Source organism: Eublepharis macularius, chromosome 13 (assembly GCF_028583425.1).
Source record: "Eublepharis macularius isolate TG4126 chromosome 13, MPM_Emac_v1.0, whole genome shotgun sequence".
NCBI classification, from domain to species: domain Eukaryota; kingdom Metazoa; phylum Chordata; class Lepidosauria; order Squamata; family Eublepharidae; genus Eublepharis; species Eublepharis macularius.
Window position 1 is genome coordinate 57,016,806 of NC_072802.1, and position 26,583 is coordinate 57,043,388.

At 43.9% G+C, this 26,583-nt stretch overlaps 1 protein-coding gene across 1 annotated transcript in view; it reads right to left on the reverse strand.

Moving 5' to 3' along the window:
• Positions 1–18,398: 18,398 nt before the first annotated feature.
• The window catches only part of DGCR2 (DiGeorge syndrome critical region gene 2), an 84,501-nt gene continuing 76,316 nt past the window's right edge, over positions 18,399–26,583 (reverse strand). Inside the window, exon 10 of the mRNA XM_054996082.1 lies at positions 18,399–26,127. Within this exon, the coding sequence (XP_054852057.1) occupies positions 25,886–26,127 (242 nt within the window). The 3' untranslated portion in view covers positions 18,399–25,885. The remainder of the gene's footprint in view (positions 26,128–26,583) is intronic.

The following is a 26,583-nucleotide window of genomic DNA, read 5'->3' on the forward strand; positions in this document are numbered from 1 at the left end:
AGAATAAGAATAAGAAGTGCTTTTTTTCTGGGGGGGACACAGGGGGACGTGTACCCCTAAACATTTTGTGAATCTAATGGGAGAAAGTAAAAATTTTAAAATGTTGGAATTCACGCTAAACCAACTCCAAACATATTATGGATATTTACGTGATTTGTTAAGTTTTATGTAGCGTATGTTGGCAACAAAGATGTTTTGTTATATTTAAACTCACTAGGAGCGCTGTTCGTCTTACAAAAAATGGAACGTCTTTGAGCATTGAACACGTCACCGAGATCGCTGGCATAATCGGTGATTAGGGTGCAGACAAATACAAACAAGTCTTCTCTAAGCCACTTGGTGCTCTGGTAGTTGGAATCCAGCACGGTGATTGGTCAGTCTTGTTGCTATCCCCAATGGCGGCGACCAATTTGTGTATTTGTGTACGTTTTGCACAAAGAGTGCAAAGAGTTTGTCTATACCGAAACTCTTTGGTTGTGCGCACGTGTCACTATAGAGGGACTTGGTTAGCAATATTGATACACATCGGGAATATGTTCGTGAACACAACCTCATACCAATCTGGAACTTATTATGAGCTGTGTAATATGAGGTAATGCATGTTCTTAGTAATTTTGTCCATTGACTGCATTTATTTTTTCCAATTTGAACTATAAAATGGTGATTTTCTTGAGTCAAACTGAGAGTACCCCTAAACATTTTTTTTAAGAAAAAAAGCACTGAGAATAAGAAGAATCAATTGATATACTGCCCTTCAGGATGACTTAACACTCACTCAGAGCGGTTTACAAAGTATGTTGTTATCCTCACAACAAAACACCCTCTGAGGTGGGTGGGGCTGAGAGAGCTCCAGAGAACTGTGACTAGCCCAAGGTCACCCAGCTGGCTTCAAGCAGAGGAGTGGGGAATCAAACCCAGTTCTTCAGATTAGAGTCCTGCACTCTTAACCACTACACCAAACTGGCTCTCTTTTTAAAGTTTTTTTTATTTTTAATCTGGGCTGCTTTAGTGATTGGCTTTCATTGCTGGGTACTGTGTTTTAAAAATGAGGCAGAAACTTCATTTGAGCACTGTTGATGTTACAGCGGAAGCGTCTCTTTTATTTGGAAGTCAGATGCTTTTTCATAAGCCACTCTAAGTACTCCAGTAATAGAAAGGTGGAATATAAATGTGGGGACTGGGAAGTGAGAAAAAGCGCACTGCCCCCCCCCCCGACACCAAGTGGGATTCTTTCATAGGCTCCTCAGTGACCTCTTAAGCAGACAGTTTCAGGTGGGTAGTTCTGTTGGTCTGAAGTAGAAGAGTAAGATTCAGGTCCAATAGCCCCGTAAGAGGACCCAGGCTTTGTTTGTCAACTACCTTAAGTAGAGTTAGTAACTCCCTTCTAAGTCCATTGAAGTCAATGAGCTCAGAAAGGATTGTTCTGGTAAAGCTGGAAGAGGCCTTAGAGACCAGTTAATTCAACCTCCTGCTCAGTGCAGCAAATCCTCCCTGATAGATGGATGGCCTACCTCTATAGTTGCCAATTCCAGCCTAGAAAGTTCCTGGAGATTTGGAGGTGGTACTTGTGGAGGGGAGAATTTGGGGATCCATTTTTACCTAGAATCTTTGGTATAGCACAGAGTTCGTCCTCTAAAGCTGCCATTTTCTCCAGAGGACCTGGTCTCTTCTGTCTGGAGATCAGCTGTAATTCTGGAAACTCCCCAGACCTTGCCTGGAGATTGGCAACCTCCCTACCCCTGCTTTGACACCCTCCAGCAAGGCTCCTAAATAATTTGGCTCCATTGTCAAATTATTCTAACTTCTCCCAACATTCAGAGAAGAGCTACTGTCCTGTAGCTTGAACACATGGGAACTCACAAAGCTGCTTTATACTGAGTCAGATTATTGGTCTTTTCAACGTCAGTATTGTCTACTCTGACTGGCCGCGGCTCTTCAGGGTCACAGGCAGAGGTTTTTCTCATCATCTCTTACCGCATCCTTTTAACAGGATATGCCAGGGATTGAAACTGGGACTTTCTGCATGCCAAGAATATGCTCTACCATTGAGCCCCAGCCCAATTAAATACAACCCTATTAGATCTTTGGCCTGCCTTCTGTGAGAGACAGTATTGTGTAGTGGTTAGAGTATCTTTTCATTGTGTTTTGTAGGTCTGTTGGTGCTGTGTATGCATGTTGGGGTTTTATATGTAATTCCTGTGTGTGGTACACATAATTTATATGTAATGCTGACGTATCGATGAGCCAGTGTTATGTCAGATTAGGATCTGGAAACCTAGGTTCAAATCCCCACTCTGCCATGGAAGCTTGCTGGGTGACCTTGGGCCAGTCACACACTCTCAATCTAACCTACCTCACAAGGTTGTTGTGAAGATAAATGGAGGAGAGGAGAATGCTGTATAAGCCATTTTGGATAACAACTGGGGAGAAAGACAAGGTATAAATGAAGTAAACAAACAAATTCTTTCCTCGGCATAGCAAACTCATTAATTAAGGTAAGCCACCTTGGATCCCCACTGCAGAGAAAGGTGGGGTATAAATAAAGTAAATTTAAAAGCAGCAAACAAGATGTCTTTGCTGTCTTCCATGTGACAGCCCTTCAGGTATTTGAAGAGTCTTTTCTAGGCGAAGCATACCCAATTCATTCAACTTCTCCTCAATTTCCGGCTACTTCTACAGAGAGGTGTTATTATTATTGATGCCTAAAGCTTATTACCTTTGCCTCTCGCCAGTTCATCTTAGCGACATGCTTATACTTTGCAAGAGCGGGTAGCCATTTGCGGGGCAAGAGGGCTTCGTGGAGGGGGACCAACTGATCGTTGAAGAGGCAAGCATTCTCTCCCCTTCCCCGGGAAGTAAAATTCATGTTTTTGTGCTTGGCTGCTAATGAAATAATCAATTTGTACTCGCTTCTCTCCCCCCATTCTCTTTGCAATTGCCGTTCAAAATAAAGCCGTAAAAAAGCCCCGATATGAGAGATGGCAAAGCAAAGAATGAGCAAAAATGGGTAATGAAAACCATAAGCCCTAACGATGCCCTCGAGTGTGATATTGGAAGAGAACTTCCAAACCTGGACGAGCACCGTGAGGCTTGATGATTAGAGAACATATCTGGGGGTTCAAAGCCAAGAGGAAACGGACATTGATTAAGAGGAGGGGGGGCTCAGAATCGAGAAGGCTGCGGTACAGAATTCACTTTGAGCAGGGAATTGCTAAGCAGCCTTAGCAAGCCACTCTTTTGTAGCCTCAATTCCCTCCTTTTAGTGATAGTTACAGACCTTACAGGGTTGTTGTAGGGATTACAGTGGGATAAAGTATGCGAGGAGTTACGTAAGTGCTGTAGAAATGCTAGCTATTGCCAAAGACATAAGCAAAATGGAATTTTGTTCACCTAACCTCTCAACAGCCAGGAGGAAGAAAATCTAAATGAAGATGCACAAGTTTATAGATACTTGCACATTTTCAGACCAAATTCTAGACCTTGTGACAAAGTAGCTCAGAGCTTGTAAAGAGCGACTTTCTCTCCAAACAAGTGTGGGAGTCAATGCGACGCACCCAGAGTGCTGGGGCGGCATGTGGGAAACCCTGACTGAAATCCATGCTCCAATAAACAGTTCCTTGGTGCGTGTCCAAAGCTGCCTTTGTCCCCATATTCTAAATTTTTAAAAGCTTTAATAGAACAGATTAGATGAGTGCAGAATTTTGGAATTCTTTATTACAGGCCTAGTCATAGGCAAACTGTTCTCAGCTCAGTTCAGAACTTGCTTAGTGTTTATCAGCTTTCTTGGAGGAAAAAAAATTCACCCTTTCCAAAAGTTCTCTTTCAGCTGGAAATGTTGGAGTATGCACCTGTAGTTCCACAGCAAAGAGAAGTTCATTGAGAGTCTCTCTACCCAAGACATCTGGCACGTGTTCTTCAAGTGTTGGGTGATGCAATGTTTCCTGGGAACTGTAGTTTTAAAAGAGTCACTTGGGATCATTGTGGAGAAGAAGGTTAACAATACAAGCAAAATTAGGTTAGAAGCATTTTTCTAGTGTAGTTTATGGGCGCAAGCCTCTAGTCTCCCCCTTTCTCACTCTGGGTGGAATCTGCCAGAGGTCTTAAAATAAAACTTTTCAAAGATCATTGGCAGAGAGGAACTTTGCAATTCTCTCCCCACTCCCCACCTCCACACTCTGGGTGGAATTGCAAATTCCAACCTAACCTAATTCTAGCCTAATTTTGCTTGTATTTTCAACCTTCCTCTCCTCAGTGATCCCAAGTGACTCTTTTAAAACTACAGGAACTTTGCATCACTTGACACTTGAAGAACATGTGCCAGATGTCCTGTGTAGAGAGATGCCAAGGATAGGTATTAACGTTCAAAAAGTTTTGTGTAGACACCTACAAGTATACCAGCGAGCCAGAATACTTACCCTGCATGTGCAGATAATCTCATTTTGCAGAAATAATACTCGGATGATATCCAGATCTAGTATAATGAGTTGGATACATGCATGTACCAAACCAGGTAATTGCAAACTGACTAAGAAGGTTCAGGATTACATTCTGAGCCACAAAAGAACTTTTCAGAGAGATGCAACTTGGTTTGAATGTCACTTGAGCATTACAAACAGGGCATGTTTGTATGCCAAACCAGGTAGGTACGAACCGATTGCATGTGTTTAGATGCTCATTTTACATTTTGAGCCAAAGAAGATCTTCTGGGGGAAAATGAAAAAGAGTCCAGTAGCACCTTTAAGACTAACCAACTTTATTGTAGCATAAGCTTTCGAGAATCACAGTTCTCTTCGTCAGATGCATGGAGGGCCCTCCATGCATCTGACGAAGAGAACTGTGATTCTCGAAAGCTTATGCTACAGTAAAGTTGGTTAGTCTTAAAGGTGCTACTGGACTCTTTTTGATTTTGCTACTACAGACTAACACAGCTAACTCCTCTGCATTTATGGGGGGAAATGGTGTCAGTTTGGATATAGAGATAGGTACAGTCATATTCTGAAGCAGGATTTGAATTTCATCTACCCCACCTAGACCACGGGGACATTTTGGCACAAAAGGTTAAGAAAGGAATGATTTGTGGCTTTCAAATATTTGTGGGAATTAAGAAGGAAAGAAGTTTCCAACGGCAGGCTGCGTTAAACAGAAAAGCTTGGTCATGCTAACCCTTCTAAGGCCCTATTTCAAATAAAATCCCAAACAAGGATATTGATCCCATCCCAATGAACCTTCTGAGAAAGAAATAACAGCTTGCAACCCATCAAGTCCTGCACTAATTAGCCACAATTATGAGCGATACATCAGGGGAGTGAGGGTTAATTGCTCTCAAAAATAAGCTTTTGTCACTTTCAAGGCAGCTGCAAAAATCTCCAGCCTGCACTGCTAGATGCAACACAAAGCGCCTTTGAGTGGGAAAGAACAGGCCGTCTAAACAAGCGGCAAGACGGTCTAGAAACAGAAGTTGAGCATCCAAAATTGGTGGGCTTTTCCACCTCTCTAGAAGATCCGCCTCCAAGAAGAAAAAAACATCATTGGCACCAAAAAGGAAGTGCAGTGCAGGAAAGCAAAAGGCAGATGTTAGTGGCCCACAGCTTCATTTCAAGAATTCAGGTACCCTTCTCCTCCATTTCAACTTGAAAATGCCTTTTTCGATTTTGGTTCTCCTTGGTGTGATTTGAACTCATGATTCTTTACTTTCATGCTGTTTTTTAATTTCCTCACATTGACTCAGAGCCAGTGTGGTGTAGAGGTTAGAATACTGTACTAGGCCACTGTTGCTGTGAAGCTCGCCGTGTTGAGTCATTCTCGCTCTGCCTATCCTTCCTCACAGGACTGTTTGGAAGATAAGGAGTAGACTACAGATGCCACCACCCTGACGTGGATTGCCCAGGTGAGCCTGATCTTGTCAAATCTCAGAAGCTAAGCAGGCTCAACCTTGGTTAGTAATTAGATGGGAGGCCTCCAATGAAGAATAGGGTTGCAGAGGCAGGCAATGGCAAACTACTTCTGTTAGTCTCTTGCCATGAAAACCCCACCAGGGGTCGCCATAAGTCAACTCTGACTTGAGGGCACTCTCTACCACATATGCCACCCCAGGGTCCTGGAGGAAGGGCAGTAAAAAGTGATATAAATAAGTCTCATAAAATGTGACTTTTTAATTTTACTTTATTTATATCCACCCTTCTCCCCAGTGGGGACTCAAAACAGCTGACATCCTTCTCCATTTATCCTCACAGCAATCCTGTGAGTTAGGGTAGAGTGAGAGTATCACCCTAAAAAAGACCAACTAGATTTCCAGGGTATGAGCTTTTGAGAGTGAAAGCTCCCTTCATCAAATACAAGAAGTGGGAAAAGGTATCTGATGAAGGGAGCTTTCACTCTCAAAAGCTCATACCCTGGAAATCAAATTGGTCTTTAAGGTGCTACTGGACCCAGATCTTGCTCTTCTACTGCAGACCAACACAGCTACCCACCTGAAACTAGTCTCAGAGTATGTAACTGACCAAAGGTTACCCCATGAGCTGCCACGGCAGAGCGGGGATTCTCCAAGATCCTAGTCTGACACTCTACCCACTACACAACACTGGCTCATCGACACATCAACACTACATACAAGTTACGTACACTGCACATAGGAATTCCATATAAAAACCCAACATGCATACACAGTACTAACAAAGCTACAAAACAATGAAAAAGAAACAAAACTATGGAGATACGTAAAGAAAAGCAAAAAATGCACATTTTTATTATCATTCATACGTAGTGAATCAATTCCCTTTGTGTGTCCCTCCAAAACCAGAGATTCTTTGCTCCCTCTTTCTCCCACATTCTGATCCATCGCCATGGAAGAAATGGCACAACCAAGGACAGAAATTCTGTTGAAGTAGTTGTTCCTTTCGTGTCGAAACACACAAGTGCTTGGGCTGTCCCTTCATCTGAATGTGCAGCCATGTAAGAGATCCTCACAGCCCCACAATAAAATCTAACTCTGTCTTCATCTTATTCCCTTTTAATTTTTTAGGTTTGGCACACAGGAGTTTAACTATTGTCGAGATAAACACCAGCAGCTCCTAGCCAATGGATGCCACTTCCAAACCTGAAAGACACTGAGATAAGAGAGGCTTCTCTGCTATTTCCAGAATCTGACATTTGAACATGAAAACTTCCATGAACTGAAACATACATTCTGTTTAAAACAAACTTTTTTCCAAGTTCTGTCTTGTATCTAATGATGCCCACACATGCTTTCAAACAGCAGCTTTTCCCCACAGTTATCATTCTATAGTTCTTTTAAAAAATTGCTCTCGAGGAGGAGGGGGGTTAACATTACATTGCATAATTCTATTGATGCTAATTCCCTTGCTTTTGCTTACCTGTTTAGGCTTCTTGAAATTAATTCCTTTTTTTAAAAAGTCTTGATGGACATGTACAATTACCGTTAATAATAACAACAATAATGGTTGTTGTGGATTTTCTGGGCTGTATTGCCATGGTCTTGGCATTGTAGTTCCTGACGTTTCGCCAGCAGCTGTGACTGGCATCTTCAGAGGTGTAGTACTGAAAGACAGGGGTCTCAGTGTTTGACACTGAGAGATCCCTGTCTTTCGGTGCTACGTCAGGAACTACAATGCCAAGACCACGGCAATACAGCCCGGAAAATCCACAACAACCATCGTTCTCCGGCCGTGAAAGCCTTCGGCAATATAACAATAATAATGATTACTCCTAAACTATCTGTGAAATACTGTTGGGAACATAAACCCAAGAAAGTTGTTGAAAACAAGAAAGCTTCAAAATTCAAACAGATAAGAAGCTAGAACATAATACTCCAGATATTACTGCGGCTGAAAGTAAGGTCAATCAGATTGATGCGGTAATCCTAGGTGACAGTCAAATTCTGGAAAAAGAGACGGAAAAGATAAAATATCAAGATCTAAGATTTGAAGTTCAGCATCTCTAGGAGAAAAATACAATGGTTATTCCAGTAGTGATAGGAGCGCTAGGAGCTATTCCAAAAGGACTAACTAAACAACTAGGCGATATCAGCATAGACAGGATAACACCTGGGAACTGGCCTGTTGCAAACAGCCAAACTGCCACGTGCTAAAGCAACACCTCACTGACTCCTAGAATCTTGATAAAATCTGAGTCAATGAGGAACCAAAAAATTCCAGCCCAAACTTTTGGTAGACAGTGATAACATCACATATTACTACCATTACTACAAGGTCTTGAGAGCTTTTGCCAGGTGGTACTTTAAAAAATGTAAATCAGTCAATAAATGCCCCTTCAAATAGGGGAGATATAAGAAAGCTGAAAGAAGGGGCAACATACAGATGAAAACTTGTTTTGGAAAGGAATGTTCCCTCCCTGGAATGTTTTCTACAGTAGATTGCATTCTCCTCAGCAGTATTTTATTTAACACAGATATGTGCCTCAAGGATAGACAGTATTGTTGTGAGGATAAAATGGAAAAGGTGGGGACCTTGTACGCTCACCTCAGGAAAAGCAAGATAAAAATAGGTGGAGGGCTAAGATTCAGTCAAAGCTAGGATTGCAAGCCTCCATCTGGGGCCTGGCTATCTCCTGGAATTACAACTGATCTCCAAATGACAGAGATTCTCTTGGAGAAAATGACTGTTTTTGAGGGTGGACTATGGCATTATACCCCACAGAGGTATACTCTCTCCCCAAATCCCACCCTTCCCAGCCTCGATATATGTGAACATACATGAAGCTGCCGAATCAGACCATCAGGGCCAGTATTGTATACTCAGGCAAGCAGCAGATCTCCAGGGACTTTCACATCACCAATTGCCTGGTCTTTTTAAACTGGAGATGCCGGGGATCAAACCTGGGACCTTTTGCATGCCAAGCAAATGCTCTGCCACTGAACTACAGCCTCAACCCCCAGAACTCCAGGAATTTCCCAATCCAGAATTGGCAACCCTAAGCTAATCCTCTCTCTTCATCAGAGGCTAACGTGCCTCTTTTCCTGCTCGTACGCAAGTCACTGCTAACAGGGAGATCGGGTCTTCCATTTTTAAGATCTCTGAGAAGAAAAAAGGCACCCTGAAGCATCTGGCAAGTCAAGGCAAGTTATCTTATCCTCTCATGCGTCACGCACATTTGGGGCGTCGATTCAGGCTCTGACCAAAGCCACTCACTCATGCAGCTCTCTGCACAAATAAGGACCTTTGCTGGCTTGGCACACAGAGGCACAACCTTAATGCAATTGCTGGAAAGAACTTCTCAGCTGATACATCATTGTGTCCACAGCCTTAACTGATATGACGCTCAGTATTGGCAGCAATGGCTGCCCAACTCTTAAAGAGCTCCTGCCCCTGGACTGAGAAAGGACTCCTCAATCAATCATAAAAACATTCATGCCGAGTATTTATGCTGTGTTTTTCTGACTTGTGTAAGCTGCTCTCTTTCAGTCTTGATCATCTTTACAAGCAACCCTTATTATTTATTTACCGCATTTTATCCTGCTCTTCCCCTCTGAAGAGCACAGGGTGATGTACGTTTTATCCTTACAATGAACCTGCCAGGTAGTTTAGGCTGAGAGTGTGCACAACTCTTACATGTTATATTTATTTATGCTTTTCCCGGGGAGTCAAATTCCAAAGAAACACAAAAAATATTAGTTTCAGGCTGGTAGCCGCAATCGTCTGCATTAGAAGAGTAAGATTTCAGTCCAGTAGCATTTAAAGACTGACAAGATTTTTAGGATATAAGCTTTCGAGTCAAAGCTGCTTCGTTGTTAGACAATGGGGAAAAACCATACAACAGAACTTCATCTCCTGGATCAACTAGAGTAGTTTACTCAGGGCCACAGGCTGAGAGCCATGGGCTAAAATCCAGGTCTTTTTGTGCTTACATGAGGAAGTTACAAAGATATAGGTGAACTAATTGACATGTTTAGGATATGCCAGATATTAGCAACTATAATGAATAAGGAATCCTAGGTGACTTTTAAGCCCTGGCTTGGGGTCTTAAGGAATTCTAATTCAGCAATTTCATGTTGGATTCTCTCTTGAAATTCTTTTATCAGAGAACAGTAAATTTCATATCAGGACGAGAATGCCCTAGAAAATGAAAACATTCACCAACAGGTTTCTGACCACTGTGATTTTAATGTCACCTTTTATGTTCATTTTATTCTTTTGTATAGGGACTTACCTGTTTGTCTAGGCCTGGAATTTGCCCACCCTTGGTCCTAACCCCTGCTTTTGAGAAACAGAGGAGCAGAATGAGGAAAAGAGGAAAATTGCCTCCATGGTGACACTCCAAAAACTTTCCCATGGTCTTTACCATAGAGATAAAGGGAGATTCCTAGAATGTCACAAGGAAGTGATGTCATATCCTCCCCAAATCCACCTTCCCCGGCACCACCCTCAAAACATCCAAGCATTTGCCACAACAGTGCTGGCAATCTTATGTTTGTCCAGTGTAGAAAGCTGAAAGACATTGTTAACACATGATGGCCTATATTACATTGGAGGATGAGCAGCTGAATGAGCCATAGATGGTACAGCTGATGTTTTTAGCATATGGACAGATTAAGTTGGCTTCTAGGTTTGGTGCAGTGTCACGTTGCTGAGTATGTGCCTCGTATCGGTTGGGTGGTCCATTGTTGGAGGAGAAAAGTTGGTTGAGATGAAGGGGCTGTCAGCAAAAAAGGCCTACCACCTGAGGCCTGTGAGGGAAATATCACCATCCGGGATAAGATGCAGGTCAGCATAGACGTGTTGGGATTGGTATGAGCTGCGAGCTGTAGTACATGGCCATGTCCTTATGTTACCAAGTTCCCAGCATGCACCACCAGTCACGGCAGACCTCACCCACCATACTGTCCCACACTTTTGTTGAAGGCGTTGCTGGAAGGACTAGTAGGCCCTCTGATGCGGAGCTTGATGGATTTTCCCAAATCAAACTGGAAATCTAATCTACACCAATAACCAGGGCTTTTTTTCTGGGAAAAGAGGTGGTGGAACTCAGTGCGTTGCCCTCAGAGAAAATGGTCACATGGCTGGTGGCCCCGCCCCCTGATCTCCAGACAGAGGGGAGTTTAGATTGCCCTCCACGCCATGGCACGGAGGGCAATCTAAACTCCCCTCTGTTTGGAGATCAGGGGTGGGGCCACCAGCCATGTGACCATTTTCAAGAGGTTCCGGAACTCCGTTCCCCCGCGTTCCAGCTGAAAAAAAGCCCTGCCAATACCCATTCTCACCCTCCACCTCCAAACTCTAATCTCACAACCTCAGTCATAGGGCATGGACACTGGCACTCCTCCTAAAAAGCTGGGGAGGGGGTTGTTGAGACAAAAGGTAGAAGAAAGCCCTTCCACTGTCAAAGCTGAAAAGAAACCAAAGTGCACGTAGCAACCTCTTTCCACCCATCCTCACAAATTCTTATGAAAATGTGCTTCCATTTCATAATTCTTGTCTCCCTGATGAGCTTCATTAAAAGGTGTCACCCAATATTGCCAATACTGAAGACTAAGCTGGACAGCTCATATGACTACAGTTGGCCAAAACCCTTGCTATTTCCTGCCAAACAACTAAACGAAGGGTAACGAGTAACTCGTTGGCAGGACACTTTTCATATACGTACGTGAAAGAGCAAAATCTGTTCAAGCTGCATTGGCTTTAGATCTTAGCACTGAAGGTTTCTTTAAAGAGCCCTGCAAATTCCAAGGGATACAGAATTTCACTCACACACTATCTTCCCCCATGGCATTAACGATGGATAGTGGCAAAATGACATTCTCATTCCATGAGAAATTCAAGAAAAAGGCCAAGAACTAATGCCGTGAATCCTGCTGAAACAAGCCCAAAGCATTATGGGAAAAGCTGGTAATTTCCTATTGGATAGAAACACAGAAGTCACCAATCTGTTTGGGTATGTGGTGAGAGAGCCATCCAAGGCCATATGGTTCTCATTCCTACGGAAAGGGATTCAGTGTGGACACAGTGCCGGCTGCAAGGGGAAGAAGAAGCCTTCAGCTGTACTCAGACAGAAAGGAGATCCCTTCCACGTGGACCGAACTCGCCCCCAAAAGTGTGTGGGTGGGCCCATGTGGTGCCAAAGAAGCCCGGCTGCCTCAACCATTTCACCAGAGCAGTGACAGCCGGCAAGATGTGCCTATTCTGGGATTCGGAAGCAACAAATAAATTGTTCTGAAAGGCAGCTGAAGCCGCAGCTCCAAGAGCGACAGATGTCAGGACCAGCACAGAGAGAAAAAGGACTTGGAAAGAAAACAAGAGCTCAGCAGAATGCCGTCACCTGCCACCCTCTTTTGTTAGCAGCTGGGAGCCGTTGTGATGCTAGTCACATTCATTCCCCCACCCTCATCCCAAATGGAAATTATTCCCTACATACAATATTCAAATCCCGAATTAAAATGGCTAAAATACATAAAATCTATCGCCTACATTAACCTCCTAGCAGCCAATATTTCACCAGGCATTGACTTAATTCAAAGATTTTCAAAGCTACTGACTGTCTAAAGACTAGAAGCTATGTACAGTTATTTACTTAGATACTGATGCCCTGCTCTTCTCCTCCATGGAGACCCAAAGCAGCTAATGCCATTCTTCTCCCTTCCACCATTTTATCTTCACAAAAGCCCTGTGAGGTAGGTTAGGCTGAGGGTGTGTGATAAAGCCCACAGCTACCAGGCAAGCTTCCAAAGCAGAACGGGGATTCGAATGGGAGACTCCCAGATCCTAGTCTGATACTATCATTGCACCAAAATTCTCTGGTTGCTATGATTTTGTATCACGTAATACCCAATTCCATTCTTTGGTGTTTGGAGGCCTAGTTGGAGCTAAAAGGGCACTCCACTGGGTCTGAAAAAATTGCTGTGGGACAGGAGTAAGAATATCACCTAGGATAGGCCCAAACCATTTACACACAATAAGCTATCATTGTTACCTTTGCATTTGGCATATATTATCACAGACTCATAAAGCTGGAAGGAACCCCATAGATCATCTAGTCCACCCCCACACGCAATGTAGGAAATCTACAACTACCCCCACCCCCATGACTTGATCACAGGATCTGACAGCCTTGAGAGCAAGTATAGTATAAATGTTTCAAGTGACAGATTAGACTCTGGGAGACCTGGGTTCAACTCCTCACTCTGTCATGGAAGTTTGCTGGGTAACCTTGGACCAACTTTGAATTATAGCATTTACTTTCATGTTGTAAAGTTGTGTTCTCTGTTTTGGAGTACATTTTGGCAGTATAAGCCGTTTTCAGACCCAGGCAAATGAATAGGGAGGATGTTTAAAGAAAAAAATGGATGGGGGTGTGTGTTTCCCAGTGCTAGAATTTGTGATCAACTCACAACACTGATCAGCAGTAGATCCAGGACAGACCCAAAAAAAACCTTCACCTGACATAACTAAAATGAATAGAATTCACTGCCACTAGGTACAAGGGCTTCAGGTGGCTTTAAAGGGAGATTTGACCGATTTATGGAGAATAGAGCTATCAATAGCTATTTGTGATGACAGCAAAATGGAACCTCCAGATTCAGAGGCAGAATATCCCTAAATGCTAATTGCTGGGGTATAAACAACATAGATTATTGTTTTCATCACCCCCTCCCTATGGACTTCCTAGCAGCATCAAGGTCGTTAATGCTGGATGCAGGATGCTGGATTAAATGGGGACTTTGGTTTCCTTGCCCAGGATTTATCTTGTAAGACTATGTTTTAGAAAGATCTTTTAAGTTCCCTTCATTTTAATGGCACACACAGGGTTGATATGGGAATAACCAGACCCTCTGTGTGTATGTCCACATCAAAACAATTCCAAGCCACATTCTGAACAGGTCACACAATAGCAGCTGTGTCAAAACGCAGATGCCAAGGAACACAAGGCTGCCTTCAGATCCAGTCGATCGTACGCCTGCTTTCCTCTGCCAGTCAGAAACGATGACATCTTTGGCTTCCAGAGACTGTGTGATATCAGCCTTAATAGCTAAAGCTGCTGAAGAGACTCGTAGGAGAGTCTTCTTGTGAAACCATCTTTTGTCCAAAGACTTATGCTCTTGCATTTCAATCACCCAGCAGCTCAGTTTTATTGTTATCAACTTTTTTTTTTTGCTTCACTCATGATTTAACATTACTAGCATTCTCGTTGCAAACTAAATGTTTTATCAGCTTAACACTTCATCTTGACCTATTTGCAACGCCCCATTTCCCTCTCAAATTACTACCCAAATGAGCTGGAGAAATCAATATATTGTTTTTCTAGGTGGCGAGTAAAACGACTGCTTTAAGTCTTCACTCTTGCTAGTCAATTCAGACATGCCTAAGAAAATGGGCTGCCTGCTGCTGCCCTCTGGAGGCAGACAGGGGTCCTGCAGGAACTCTCCATGGTAGCCCTTTATGAATCAGATAGATAGCATTGGTATGTTTCACAGAATCCTAAGAATTGTGTTTTAAATTTAGTCCCAAGTAACTGGATGGGAGACCTCCAACAAGGACCAGGGTTGCATAGGCAGGCAATGGCAAACCACCTCTGTTAGTCTCTTGCCATGAAACCCCCACCAAGGGCGGCCATAAGTCATCTATGACTTGATGGCACTCTCCACCCGTCTTTATGAAAACGGAAGGGGCATGCATGTTATCTTGCAGAATCTTAGTGGTGGCAGGTTGAACTTCAAGAAGCCAGAGATGATTGATTTCAGTGATCTAAATTAGTGGTGCTATCCAGTATATTTTAATCCCATACATGAACACAGGAAGCTGACTTCAGTGAGTCAGACTCTTGGTCTGAGGTCAGTATGGTTTACTCTGATTGGCAGCGGCACTTTAAAGTCTAAATAGGGATAAACCAATTTGGCCATTTTTGTTTCTTTGTAATACACTGTCAATATGCCTGTTTTGGGGTTGCCTCATTTTCCTCATTATTTGCACCATTGGTAGAAATTTGCACACATTGAGTAAAATGAGAGCCAGTTTGATGTAGTGGTTAAGAGCGTGGGACTAATCTGCAGCAGCAACCTTTATTGGCATTATATCTATATTAACAAAAACACTCCACACAATCAAAACTCAGTCTACAAATACACAACTAGCCTCACAGAAGGGACTCTACTCCTCCACTTGAAGCCAGCTGGGTCATCTTGTGTCAGTTACTTAAGAGTGGCAAGACTCTAATCTGGAGACCCAAGGTTTGATTCCCCACTCCTCCACTTGAAGCCAGCTGGGTGACCTTGGGTCAGTCACAGCTTCTCGGAGCTCTCTCAGCCCTGCTCATGTCACAGGGTGATTGTTGCAGGGATAACAACATACTTTGTAAACTACTCTGAGTGGGCATTGTCCTGAAGGGGGGGTATATAAATTGAATGTTGTTGTCTGTATTTCATTTGTCTTACCCCATTTATACAATATTTATATGCAATTTTTATGCCGCTTGAATGCCCTGTTTGCACCATTTCTACTCAATGGGTGCAAATGGAATACTGGAAAATGTTAAAGGGAAGATTGACATTATAAAAAAAAACCCTGATGCAATGAGAGATTTGATTCTCACAAGTGAGAAATGAAACCAAAACATGGAGCCTAACAGCTTCTGAAATTCAGCCTTGTCCTTATGCAAATAAGAGTTTCATACTATGCGTTTTCACTGTTTGTTATCGTTTGTATTACGAACTGGGCACTTTCCCCCTGCATCTCATTCCACATTAATGAAGTTTATTTGGAGCTGCTTTCCATCTGTGAAGCCTTCATTCCTTAGACCGGATCGGCATAGATTGTCCAGGCTTGTTCAGAACATGATTGCTTTAACCACTTACCACTCTGTGTACCAGAAACGGACTTGAAAGTGCTATGAAATGCTTTCGTGCTGCTTATTCTTCTGTTACTTACCTTTTAATGTTATTGTTGTACATGCTTTAATTACAGAGAACTGGCAAGCCCCATGGCAGCTATTCTGTTGAGGACACAACAAAAAGAAACAACTGATAATAGCGTGAGACGTAGGGTTGGAGTTTATTCTATCTTTGCACAGAATTCAGAGTAACAAGATGGCTCTTTAAGAAGTCTCCCCATCCAGAGTTTCCTGCCTGTAAATTATTTTTCCCAAGTCCCCTCAGCATGAGCGCTTACCTCGTTTGATGGGAATTGTAGTTTCTGTAGCCTCCAGAACCAAAGCAGAAGGCAGAGAAAAACGTAATTCTCACCAGCCAGTCCTAAGCAACAGTAACTGGCCGTGTAGCTACCTAGGACATCGAACGCCACCCACAGTGCAGACACTAGCACTCAACATCCGGCTCAATTTAAACTGCAACCAGATCATACATGGAATTGCTCAAGCAGCAGGCATTAGAAGCAAAATAAACTCAATTTTCAAGCCTCTTGTTAGTGAGGAGTGTAGCTTCATTTCTTCCCAGGTTAGATTGTCCTCAGGAATATTTGGTGCTGCCATTCATGTGTTTATGGAATTCATTAGAACTCGAGAGCTTGATATGTTTTCTAAGCAAGCCACCCAAATGCGACAGAGCAAAGTTAGATTTATATTCCTCCTGATGCTGAAATAATGCTGGTAACTTGAGAACTTTTTTCATTTAAAAGGCAAATATGTTCTTTTATATGAGCATTGTTCTCAGCTTCACAAACTCATACTGAGTTTTAAAAAGTAAACCCCAAGTTCTCCATTAACTAAAGCTAACTTTTAGGTGCTCAACAAAAGTATGAAAAGGAAAAACTGAGGCACAGCCAATCATGTATCAAAGTGTCTGCCTTTTTATGTGCCCAGTTAGGAAATGCCTCAACAATGCTCAGATTTGTACTTTGGAGAAAAATGCCAGTAAAATGTTAAATGACAGCTGGTCAACAGATCGTAATGAGAAAAGAAAGCTCCCTTTCAGTTCAGAAGCGCTTTAAAAAAGCAACAGCGAACAAGCCTCACACTCATTCCAAATCTAAATCAAGAGGCTAAAAAGTGATCAGGCTACCCAGGGCGATACATCACATGTACTGATCTTGTCCCTGATTAAGGGCATCGCTCACATACCGCATGAGGCACAACCGCTCTTTGCCTACAGAAAGTACCCCAAACTGTTTTGGTAAGCAGTCCACACATGCAAGAGAATGGAGGGGGCAAAAAGGGCTGTACCACTTCCAATTGCTGGTAATGGATTCCAGCTCTGAAAGCTGAAAGTTGCCTCAACTCCATGCAAACAGAAAGCTAACAGTGGGGCTTACTGTACTGTTTTTCTTTTTGCAAGGAGTTCTCAACATAAAGGAGCATTCCTGAACATGATCCTCCACCTGTCGTCTGAATTGGTTCAGTCCATTCTACCACCCCTGTCCTCCAAGTCATGTGAACCAGTCCTCACTATTGTAGCATGGGGGGAGGGGGGGACTTAAGAGGCATGTTAGAATTTCCCATTCAATGTAGTCTCAGTTGGGGGCAGGGGAGAGAACACGCTTGGACGTGGATGACTTGAGCTGTCCGAGATCAAGGTTTCTAAAAGATGGCCTCCTCCTGTATGAACCTGCCTGTTGGTTAAGATCATCTTCCAAGTCTCTCCTTTAGATGCCAATATTTGGCTAAGCGGATGGCCCCCAAAGGAAGGGCCTTTTCTGCAGTGGTCCCCTATTAAATATTCCTCAGCCAAGGCAAATTCACTTCGTCTTTCCTGTCCGTCAAAGCCTTTAAGAGCAGTTAAATTTAATCACAAACTCTATAAATTTGTGTCACTTTGCCCAAGTTGTTCTCAAATCTTTATTGCTGTATTTTGTACAGTTTAACTGAAATTGTAAGCTGGGGTGATAGCGGAAAGGTAACAGAGACTTTTAAATAGTAAACAACTTGTACCCAAATGAGTGAGTGATAAGAATGGACTTCTCCACTTCTCCTACAGGTGGCTCATCGCACTGGGGAATGCATTAAAATCCCCTGCAAACAGGAAACCACTAGAACAGAGTACGTAGCACAGCCCCTCTGTGCAAGTTTTTCTACTGGCATGATTTTTTTTTTAACATGAGCATTCCAAATCGAAAGCCAATACCTGCAGTCTGATGTGACACAATCCATTCTTATTCTCGTGTGTGTAAAAACCAAGCTTGAGATGTGTCAAAAGTAGGAGTCTAACCTAGATCTCCCAGACCATATTCTCTGTTTGCTACAATATACTCACTCAAAGATCTTCCACTTCCTTGCTGGACTCTGTAAAGAACCTTGCATTTTGCCCAACCAGGCTGTTTGGTCCATATATCGTTTTCATTTGGTCTTTAGTGATGAATGTGAAGATGCAGAAGTTGAAGCCCCCCCTCCCCCCAAGAAGTTCTCTTTAGGTTCTGTGCCCAGGATAAGCCGTTTAAAGGGGGAGGGACACACATAACCCAAACACAGCAAATGGGTTCCTCTTTACAGAAAACAATTTATTTGGCATTTGGATGAAATGTTTCTCACAGCATCTTGAGAAAAATAAAAGATTAGTGTCAACCCAATCCCATCCCACCCTCCTCCTCCTCCTCAAGTCTCCTAACTCCACCCAAAAAGATTTAAAACATTGAAACATAAAATGTCACAGAGACCAAATTATTACAGTATCAAATTTCATTTCTACATAGTATTTCATGGAATATCAAAATCTTTTTATACACACACTGCCACAATTATATCCAGTCCCAAATCAATGACGCACAAGGAGTCTGCAATCCCAGCCGTGGCTGTACAGGATTTCCGAAAGGGAAAAAGCAGGCCCTCATTCATTTGTTCATGCATACACGCACCACGCACACACACACACAGAACATGCCTCCCAGGCATACAGAAGTCTAGCATTCAGTGTACAGGACTCAAGTGTGGTCACAAAAGATCCGCCATTACCCATACCTGAAAGAAGTGGCCCAAAGAAATGAGAACCAGCTCTTCATGCTCGCAAGGACAAGGGGGCACCTTAGCCCAGCACAAAAACTGGGAGAAGGGAGATTCTGGGTGGGTTTTTTAATGGGACTTCAAAGCAGGGGGCCAAGTGCTCACATTTGCCACTGATGCCAGGTGGCATTTTGTTCCACAAGCTTCTCTAACAATACGAGAGTGGGAAAAGGAAACACAATGCCTTCTCTCCATTTTATATTCATACCGCCACCTATAGCCAAGGAAACTTGGCTGTGTGGTGTATGAAGTGAAAACAGGGTGAAGGCAATACCTTTCTGCTCGCACTCTGGCGTCTAGGATGAAAATGGGAAGAAATGGCATTTAGAAACACCGGCAGAAAAAAAGGAGAAATGTGCATGTGGGGGTGGAGGTTGTGATCTCCCCCAGCAGGAGCTCCTATTTTGCACTGAAAACATTCAGCCCTCTGTTTTTCACTTAGCCCTTGCTTGCTAGACAAAATCCAGCTGAAAAAATGAACTGGTCGTAGAACCCAGTTTGGAACATGGCTGCCATCTCTCTCACCAACCGATGTTTACCGATCAAGGCAGGGAAAAGTCTAACAAGCAGAGTGGAGAAACCCACCCCACAACCAACCACATTGAAATGAACAGAGAATGTGTGGTGCAGCGGTGCCTGTTGGCTGCCCCCTCCCCCAGTTTCCAAACTGGGAAGGGATGTATTCATGCAGAGATCCTCAGTGGAGGTGCACCTCATTGAAAAGAAGAATGCTATTATTAATGGACCATACAGCCAAGTACAGGCAGTAGGGAACACTGTCCCAGACTATAATGGGAGACTGGTCTCCATGCCAAATAAGACTGTCCCTGAGGCAGTCAGCATACGAGAGAGCTGTGTCCCAAAAGGTACTCTAATAAACTGAAGCTCAGGGCAAAAATCTGTGTCAAAGGAACAATGGAATTTTGACTCTCTCCTTTGGTCACGCCCAGAGACTGTTCAGCAGGGAATTCTCAGAAATGTTCAGGCTCATCGCTGGTTTTTTTCTTCTTTAGAAAATGTGTATGTTGCCTTCCCAGTCCTTATGAAGGCAGAAAGGCAGGTTATGCATTTTGTGAAATAAAACAGAATAATAAAACAGTATGAGATCTAAGCAAACAACAATAGAAACTTCAAATATTAACAAGACAAAAACAAAGCCAATAAAATCAACAAAAGCATGCCAATAAAAATAGCCAGTAAAAGCAAGCCACTGCATAAAAGCACATGAATAGAGTGATCTAAAACAAAGTTGATAGTCCTCAGGCTAGGAGCAGACCCTAAAACAGCTTTTAAAAATTGGAAATCTTCAGTTAAAAGCCTGGGTAATGAGAAAGGTTTTGGCCTGGCACCTAAAGGGGAATAAAGTAGAAGCCAGGCAAGCCTCAAGGGGGAGGGCATTCCAAAGGAAAGGTGCCACCACCAAAAAAGCCCTGCCTCTGGTTGTCACACACTTCACCTGTGCAGGTAAGGATCAGGCCGAGATTTCTGTTATATGTACCTGGCCAGCCTCCTCACTTCGTATTAAATCAAGGATGAGGAATGCTTTATAAGAGAGGGACTGGAAAGACGGTCACCGCTTGACAACCCTTTTCTCCCCTTCACCAGCCTGTTCTCCTCATACCAGTACCCTCACTAGCAACTCCTCACCTACCTCACCCTTACATACATATGCCCAGGTACATGCTATAAAATCCCACCAGCAGCAGCCTGCTACTACTGGTGGGGCACAGGGAAATACAGTCTGCCCAGGAGGACTTGTCAATGGGTATCAAATGGAAGCCTCCTTCTAAAGTGTCTGTTGTCCATTCCCAGTCTTCTGGGCCTCAAGTTCTGCTTTTGACTATTATAGTGCTTGGCGTCATGCGTCGGTGCTCCTGGAAGCGCCAAGACCCACCAGGGACAAGCTAGAGGCTAAGAGCCAAAAGCCAAGCACCCTTTCACTCCTGATCTTTGGTGCATACCTCTGGCAAGCTGGCTGGCTTCATCTGTACCCGTAAGAGGGGAATGCATAGGACTGCAGCCAAGTTCTTCAATGAAAAAGATCTGGGATGTGTTCCCATGTCACATAGGCAATTAACACTGCTCACTTGTCGATAACTAGAGCTGTCACCTGGTTTTTTAAAAGTGATGAAAGATCCTGTTGCATAACTAAGCCTGCACAAAGTTGTGCAAGAAAAACAAGTCAACTCTTAAAAAAAAAAAAGGCATGCTTTGTTTTCAGATGGGGCACCTGTCTTCAAAGAAGTATTCCCACTTTTCTATCACACAAAAAGGAATGCCTCCTCCAAGATGTAATTGGTTATCTGCAGGTTTTGTAAAGACTTAAGACTTTTAAAATCTGTTGCTTGGTTAGGGAGGCATTTTTCATTCAAAAAATGTTCAAGTTTAAAATGTATTCATATTCTTAACTGGATAATTTCGCCAATTAACTGATTGAACACTGCAGCCCCAATATGAAAAGTCACTCAATTTTTCCATTCAAGACAGAGCATCAAATTTTGGTAACAGGAAAACACATATTTTAAGTTGCTTTGAAAGGGAAAGGGGGGGCACAGCACTGAATAAAAGGAGAAAGAGCCATGATCCAAACAAAGTTCCATTTAATCCAATGGGCAAAGATGCAGGTATATTCTTTCCCATTCAAATGAATGAGAGATACAAGCATTTAACTCTGGCAGGATGGCACCCAAAGCACAGTCTGCAGACTCAAAGTTAGTACAACATCCCTATATGGAATTCTGCGTTCCTTGAATATTTTCACACCTACTTTTTAATCATTTTTGCTTCTAGAAACAAACAATAATCCCCACCATCTTATCCTCACAGCCAGTAAAAACTTCCTTCCTAGTACATCTTTGTTGTTGGGGGTTTAATTTGCAAAGTTTAATGTGACAGTCATCACATAGAGCTCTGCGTGATAGCAGTAATGTGTAATCTATTGTCACTTCCTTGAATCAAGGGGCTATCATAAAAAAAAGAGGTAAAATAGGTCCCTCCCTCCAAAGTATAATGCCCCTGCTCCATCATTGTTCACAACAGAAATGTCGCAAGCGCTCTTCCGTTTAGTCCTTCTGAGACAGAGTCAACTGCACTCCAATGTTGTCACCTTACTCGAATTGGTCCTGAACTCTTAGATCAAGTCTGCAAACTTGCTGAAACCGCAGCTACAAAGACCAAACCCAAGAGACTTTTAATGTGCAAATGCACTTGCTACAGAGTGAGCCCAAATCAGCTGCTCGCGACAAAAGGTCACACAGAATCTTTACTGCTGAATGAGCGTCACCAACAGAAGGGAACCAGTTGGAGCTAATGGCCTCCCTCTGACCAAAGCAGGGGTGGTGGAAGGAGGTCATTGGACACAACCTGGAAAGCTCCAGGACCTTCAAGTGAAAAGAGAACAGCAAAACTAAACCAAGCCACCTGGAAAGATTTCAAGAGGCTGCTTCCTTCCCAGGGGTGGCCATGCTATCCAGAAGTAAGCAGCCACACGACTTTCCCCTTTCCTCCCCAGATAAGCTGCACAAGCAATCCACAACCACACTGAAATACGCACGATTCAGCTGTGTATGACAGTATCAGTTGTGATGCTCAGTTGGATTGCTAACACAAGCCTCCAGATGAGGTTCCTCAATACTACTCTCAGGGAAAATAGAGAAAGTAAACGTTCAAACTCTGGAGGGAAAAAAGGAAATAAAGCCCAGTGCGTAAGAGGTTTGAAATTTAAGCCTAATATAGCACCGTGGGATTTCCATTTTGCCCAGTGGTGCACTGGCCACGCCCTGGTTCTACTGTACAGTGAATCCAAACACCACGGCTCCTACCTCGGCATTTGCTGCGGCACTTTGCACGAGCTCACAAACTGCAGTATATGTAGGTATATTCTCCATCTGGAACACACGCATACACACTCACTCTCTCTCACTCTCTCTCTCTCTCTCACTCTCTTTCTCTCTCTCACACACACACGCACACATATAAAACTAAAGAAAAAAGTCAGTACCTACAATGTATAAAACTTATGAGTGTGCTAAAAACGCACAAAACCCGCTTTTATTTTCATACTTCAGAAACGCTCAGGAAATCACCAGACGCTGAACACAGGACTCCACTCGCAGCTGCCCAGCCACCCAACAACTCAGCACTTGACAGTTCACAAACCCAAAGCTGTTGTAAGTCCTCTGGGCGAAGAACTGCTCCCCTCACTTTGTACCGCGCGTTCAAGGCAGCCGGGGTGGGGATCCACAGGACTGACATTCTCCATTCGTGCAGCAATTTCTACAACCACCCCAAACAGATTTAACAAGGGCCTTTGTCTCGTGAAGGCATCACATCCAGCTTGCTGGGCCACCATGCAAAACAGCACCCATGACTTCTAGTCCTGAAGTCTGCTCACTGAATGTGGGATCTTTTTGTAAGACAAAGTTCCACTGTTACTTCCAGGGGGGCAACTTCTGCAGAGTCAGCTGAGCTGCGGGGGGAAAGCCACAGAGTGATTCTAGCCAACTTTAGCCTATGGCCAAGTCTATACCAACCTCATGAATGGGATTTCCTAGCAGTGATTCCCTAATGTGCTTAAACATTAGCATGATTGCTGCACTGCCAATTGTCTCCAATGGGTTTACGATTGTTCACGGGCAACCATCAAATGATACATTAACATATGAAGCTGCCTTAAACCTAAGCAGAATCTGGAACCATCCAGCCCAGCACCACCTACTATGGCAGTAGTCTTCTAGGTTCTTTTCCCAGCTGGGCAACTAGAGATACTTTTCACTACAGACTGAACCCGGAGCCCTCAGCATGCGCTCCGCCAAGGAGCTGTGTTCTCCCAGCTTGTGTGGCGTACAACATCACAAGCCCCCACAGAGGAATCGGACCAAGAGCCACCCGCCCTCAATATAATACACAGAAGGACAGCAAATCTGAAGGAGTGTTTACACAACGGGGAGGGCCAAAGCAGGATGGCATCCTGGCAAGTCAGGTTCAGAGCCAGCTAGGCTGGATGGCAAGTGCAACTTGTCTCGAGGAGTGCTCGTGTCCTGTTAACACTTCGTCCTGATCCCTCCAGGCTTACTGCCCTTCATAAGGCAACAGGAACACACATTCCACACAACCTCCTCCTGTCAAACCAGGTTAAGTTCTCGGATTTGGAGACAGCTCTGCAAAAGACCAGGTACCCAAGCCGATGAAGGCAGAAACAGGCAAACCTTTGATTCCAATTTCCCGGCTGCAACCAATGAGCAAAGGTCATTAGCCGCAATGTTCACTGCCATGTTAACACGTGAGATCATATTCTTTGCCGTCCAATTTTAAGATGATAGTTTAAGGCTTGGATGAACCTCACTGTGTAGGGCCAAACTACATATTACGTTTTTTGGTAAGCTGGGATGGAGTCTCCTGTACTTGACTCACTTTCTCTGCTGTCACGCAGCAGCTGCAGGGAAAAGCATTTTTAAGGTTCCCAGGAGTCCGGATTCTGCTTGGAACTGCGGCATGGGGGTGAGCAGAGGCCCTGCCTTCCTCCCCCCACACTGAAGTTCCAAGCAGAACTGAGCTCTTAGGAACCTTAGAAATGCCTTTCCCCACAGCTACTGCGTGACAGCAGAAAAAGCAAGTTGGGTCTGGACAGAGCTTTTTCCTGGGAAAAGAGGTGGTGGAACTCAGTGGGTTGCCCTCGGAGAAAATGGTCACATGGCTGGTGGCCCTGCCCCCTGATCTCCAGACAGATTGCCCTCCGCGGAGCGGTGTGGAGAGCAATCTAAACTCCCCTCTGTCTGGAGATCAGGGGGCGGGGCCACCAGCCATGTGACCATTTTCAAGAGGTTCCAGAACTCCATTCCACCGCGTTCCAGCTGAAAAAAAGCCCTGGGTCTGGGAAACCCCAACCCAACTTGCCCAAAAACGTAAAGTTTGGCCCTAAGTGAGGAAAACAAACAATTTAAAATGAAAACCAGAATTGTGAAGGATGAGGGAGGGGAAGAGAAGGACCTGGACTGACTGCTCAAACTGAGTGATATTGTTTAAACAGCTATGGGGTTATTCCCACACCGCCATCTCCCCCCACCCCCCACCCAAACGCTCGTGTACCTAAAAATGCACAGAGTCTGTTAGAGGCCTGCATTTGTTTGCAGGACACCACGTTTACCAGCCACAGTACAAGACTTGCAGGGTTACAGGAAAGCAAAACAGGTTGTTACTTGCCAAATCCACACCAGGCTCTCTGTACTTTGCACACCACCCCCCAAAAACCCTACCCAAGTATTCATACTCTTTTACCCTCATGGGGTACCCTCTTTCAAAACAGTGGTGGAAGCTACATGATGATCAAACTGTGTCTCAGAGCCTGTCTTCGGCTCGTGCTTCAATCTGCCAGGGATCATTATTTTATTCCAAAAAGAAAAAGAAAAAAAAGACAACCTGGCAGCACCAGACTCCAGCCTTCTCTGCTTGAGGACTGAGCATAAGAACAAGGAGACAGTCAGAGATTCCGTAACAGCTGGCTACTCGCAACATTCTTCTTCAACACCTGCTTCCCAGATACTGCAGTCCTGAAGTTCTGGGTTCTTTTAAGTCTCTCTACGTGACAATTCTTCATGGTTTCCTTTCTGTAATGTAAAAGGAGAAGGGAGAGGGACAACAAAAGCATTCTACGCTTTTTCCTTTCCTCTTTAAAAATAAAGTTTTTTAAAAAAAAATCCTTTACTTTTTTCCCCATAGCCAGTGGGGGGGGGGGGGGAGTGCAGCTTCTACGATCCATTTTTTTAAGAGGGCAACCCAACCAGTATGGAGAATGACAGCAAGAGCCAAGAGGCACGATTCTAAACTAGAACAGAAGAATAGTGTTCAAAAAGGAAACAAAGAAGTGGAGCTTATTTCTGAAGTTCGGTCCACCGATGATCGTCCATCTGTATCTCTGGTGTGCAAACAGTTGCTCAAATTTATTTCTGACCGGCAGGAAGCTTTTTATTTTCCTTTATACAACGGTATTCAGGGAACAGTGACTGTGCCGGCTTCCTGCAAGAGTCTCTGCCGGTGCGCTTTCGCTTAAGGGCGTGTCAGGCGGTACAAGGAGGGTGCTACTGTCGGCAGAGTCTTCCAGTTCGACTGGGGAAGGGCCGAGAGAAGGAGGAAGCGACTCTTCTGTGAGTTGTGGTGATACGTCGCTGTTTCCTAGCGACGGCTGGCTGTTCAGTCCTGTCTGGGAATGAACTCCACCTAGAAAAAAAATGGCAAGAAGGCGTCAGGGAGGCAAGGGCATCATCACATTCAACAGCTACGCTCATTATGTACTGATATAAAGTTTCCAAGTGTTCAACGGGTTTACTGTATATTACAGCTTGCTGTCATTCTTACAACGACCATGCAAAGCAAGTGAGCATTATTCTTCCCATTACTCCTCCCATCCGCCTGCCAGCCGCACCAAGAGAAAACTGCACTGCCACAGGATCGCCTGGCCTTCCCCTCCCAGAACTGTTTACATCAGCAGCTGTTCCAGTGAGCTGTTGTACAATTCAAGACTCAGTACGCAAGGACATACATGAAGCTGCCTTATACTCAATCATACTGTTAGTCCGTTGAGGTCAGTATTTCCTACTCAGACTGGCAGCAGCTCCCCAGAATCTCGGGTTGGGATTTTTCACATCCCTTCCCGCATGATCCTTTGAACCACAG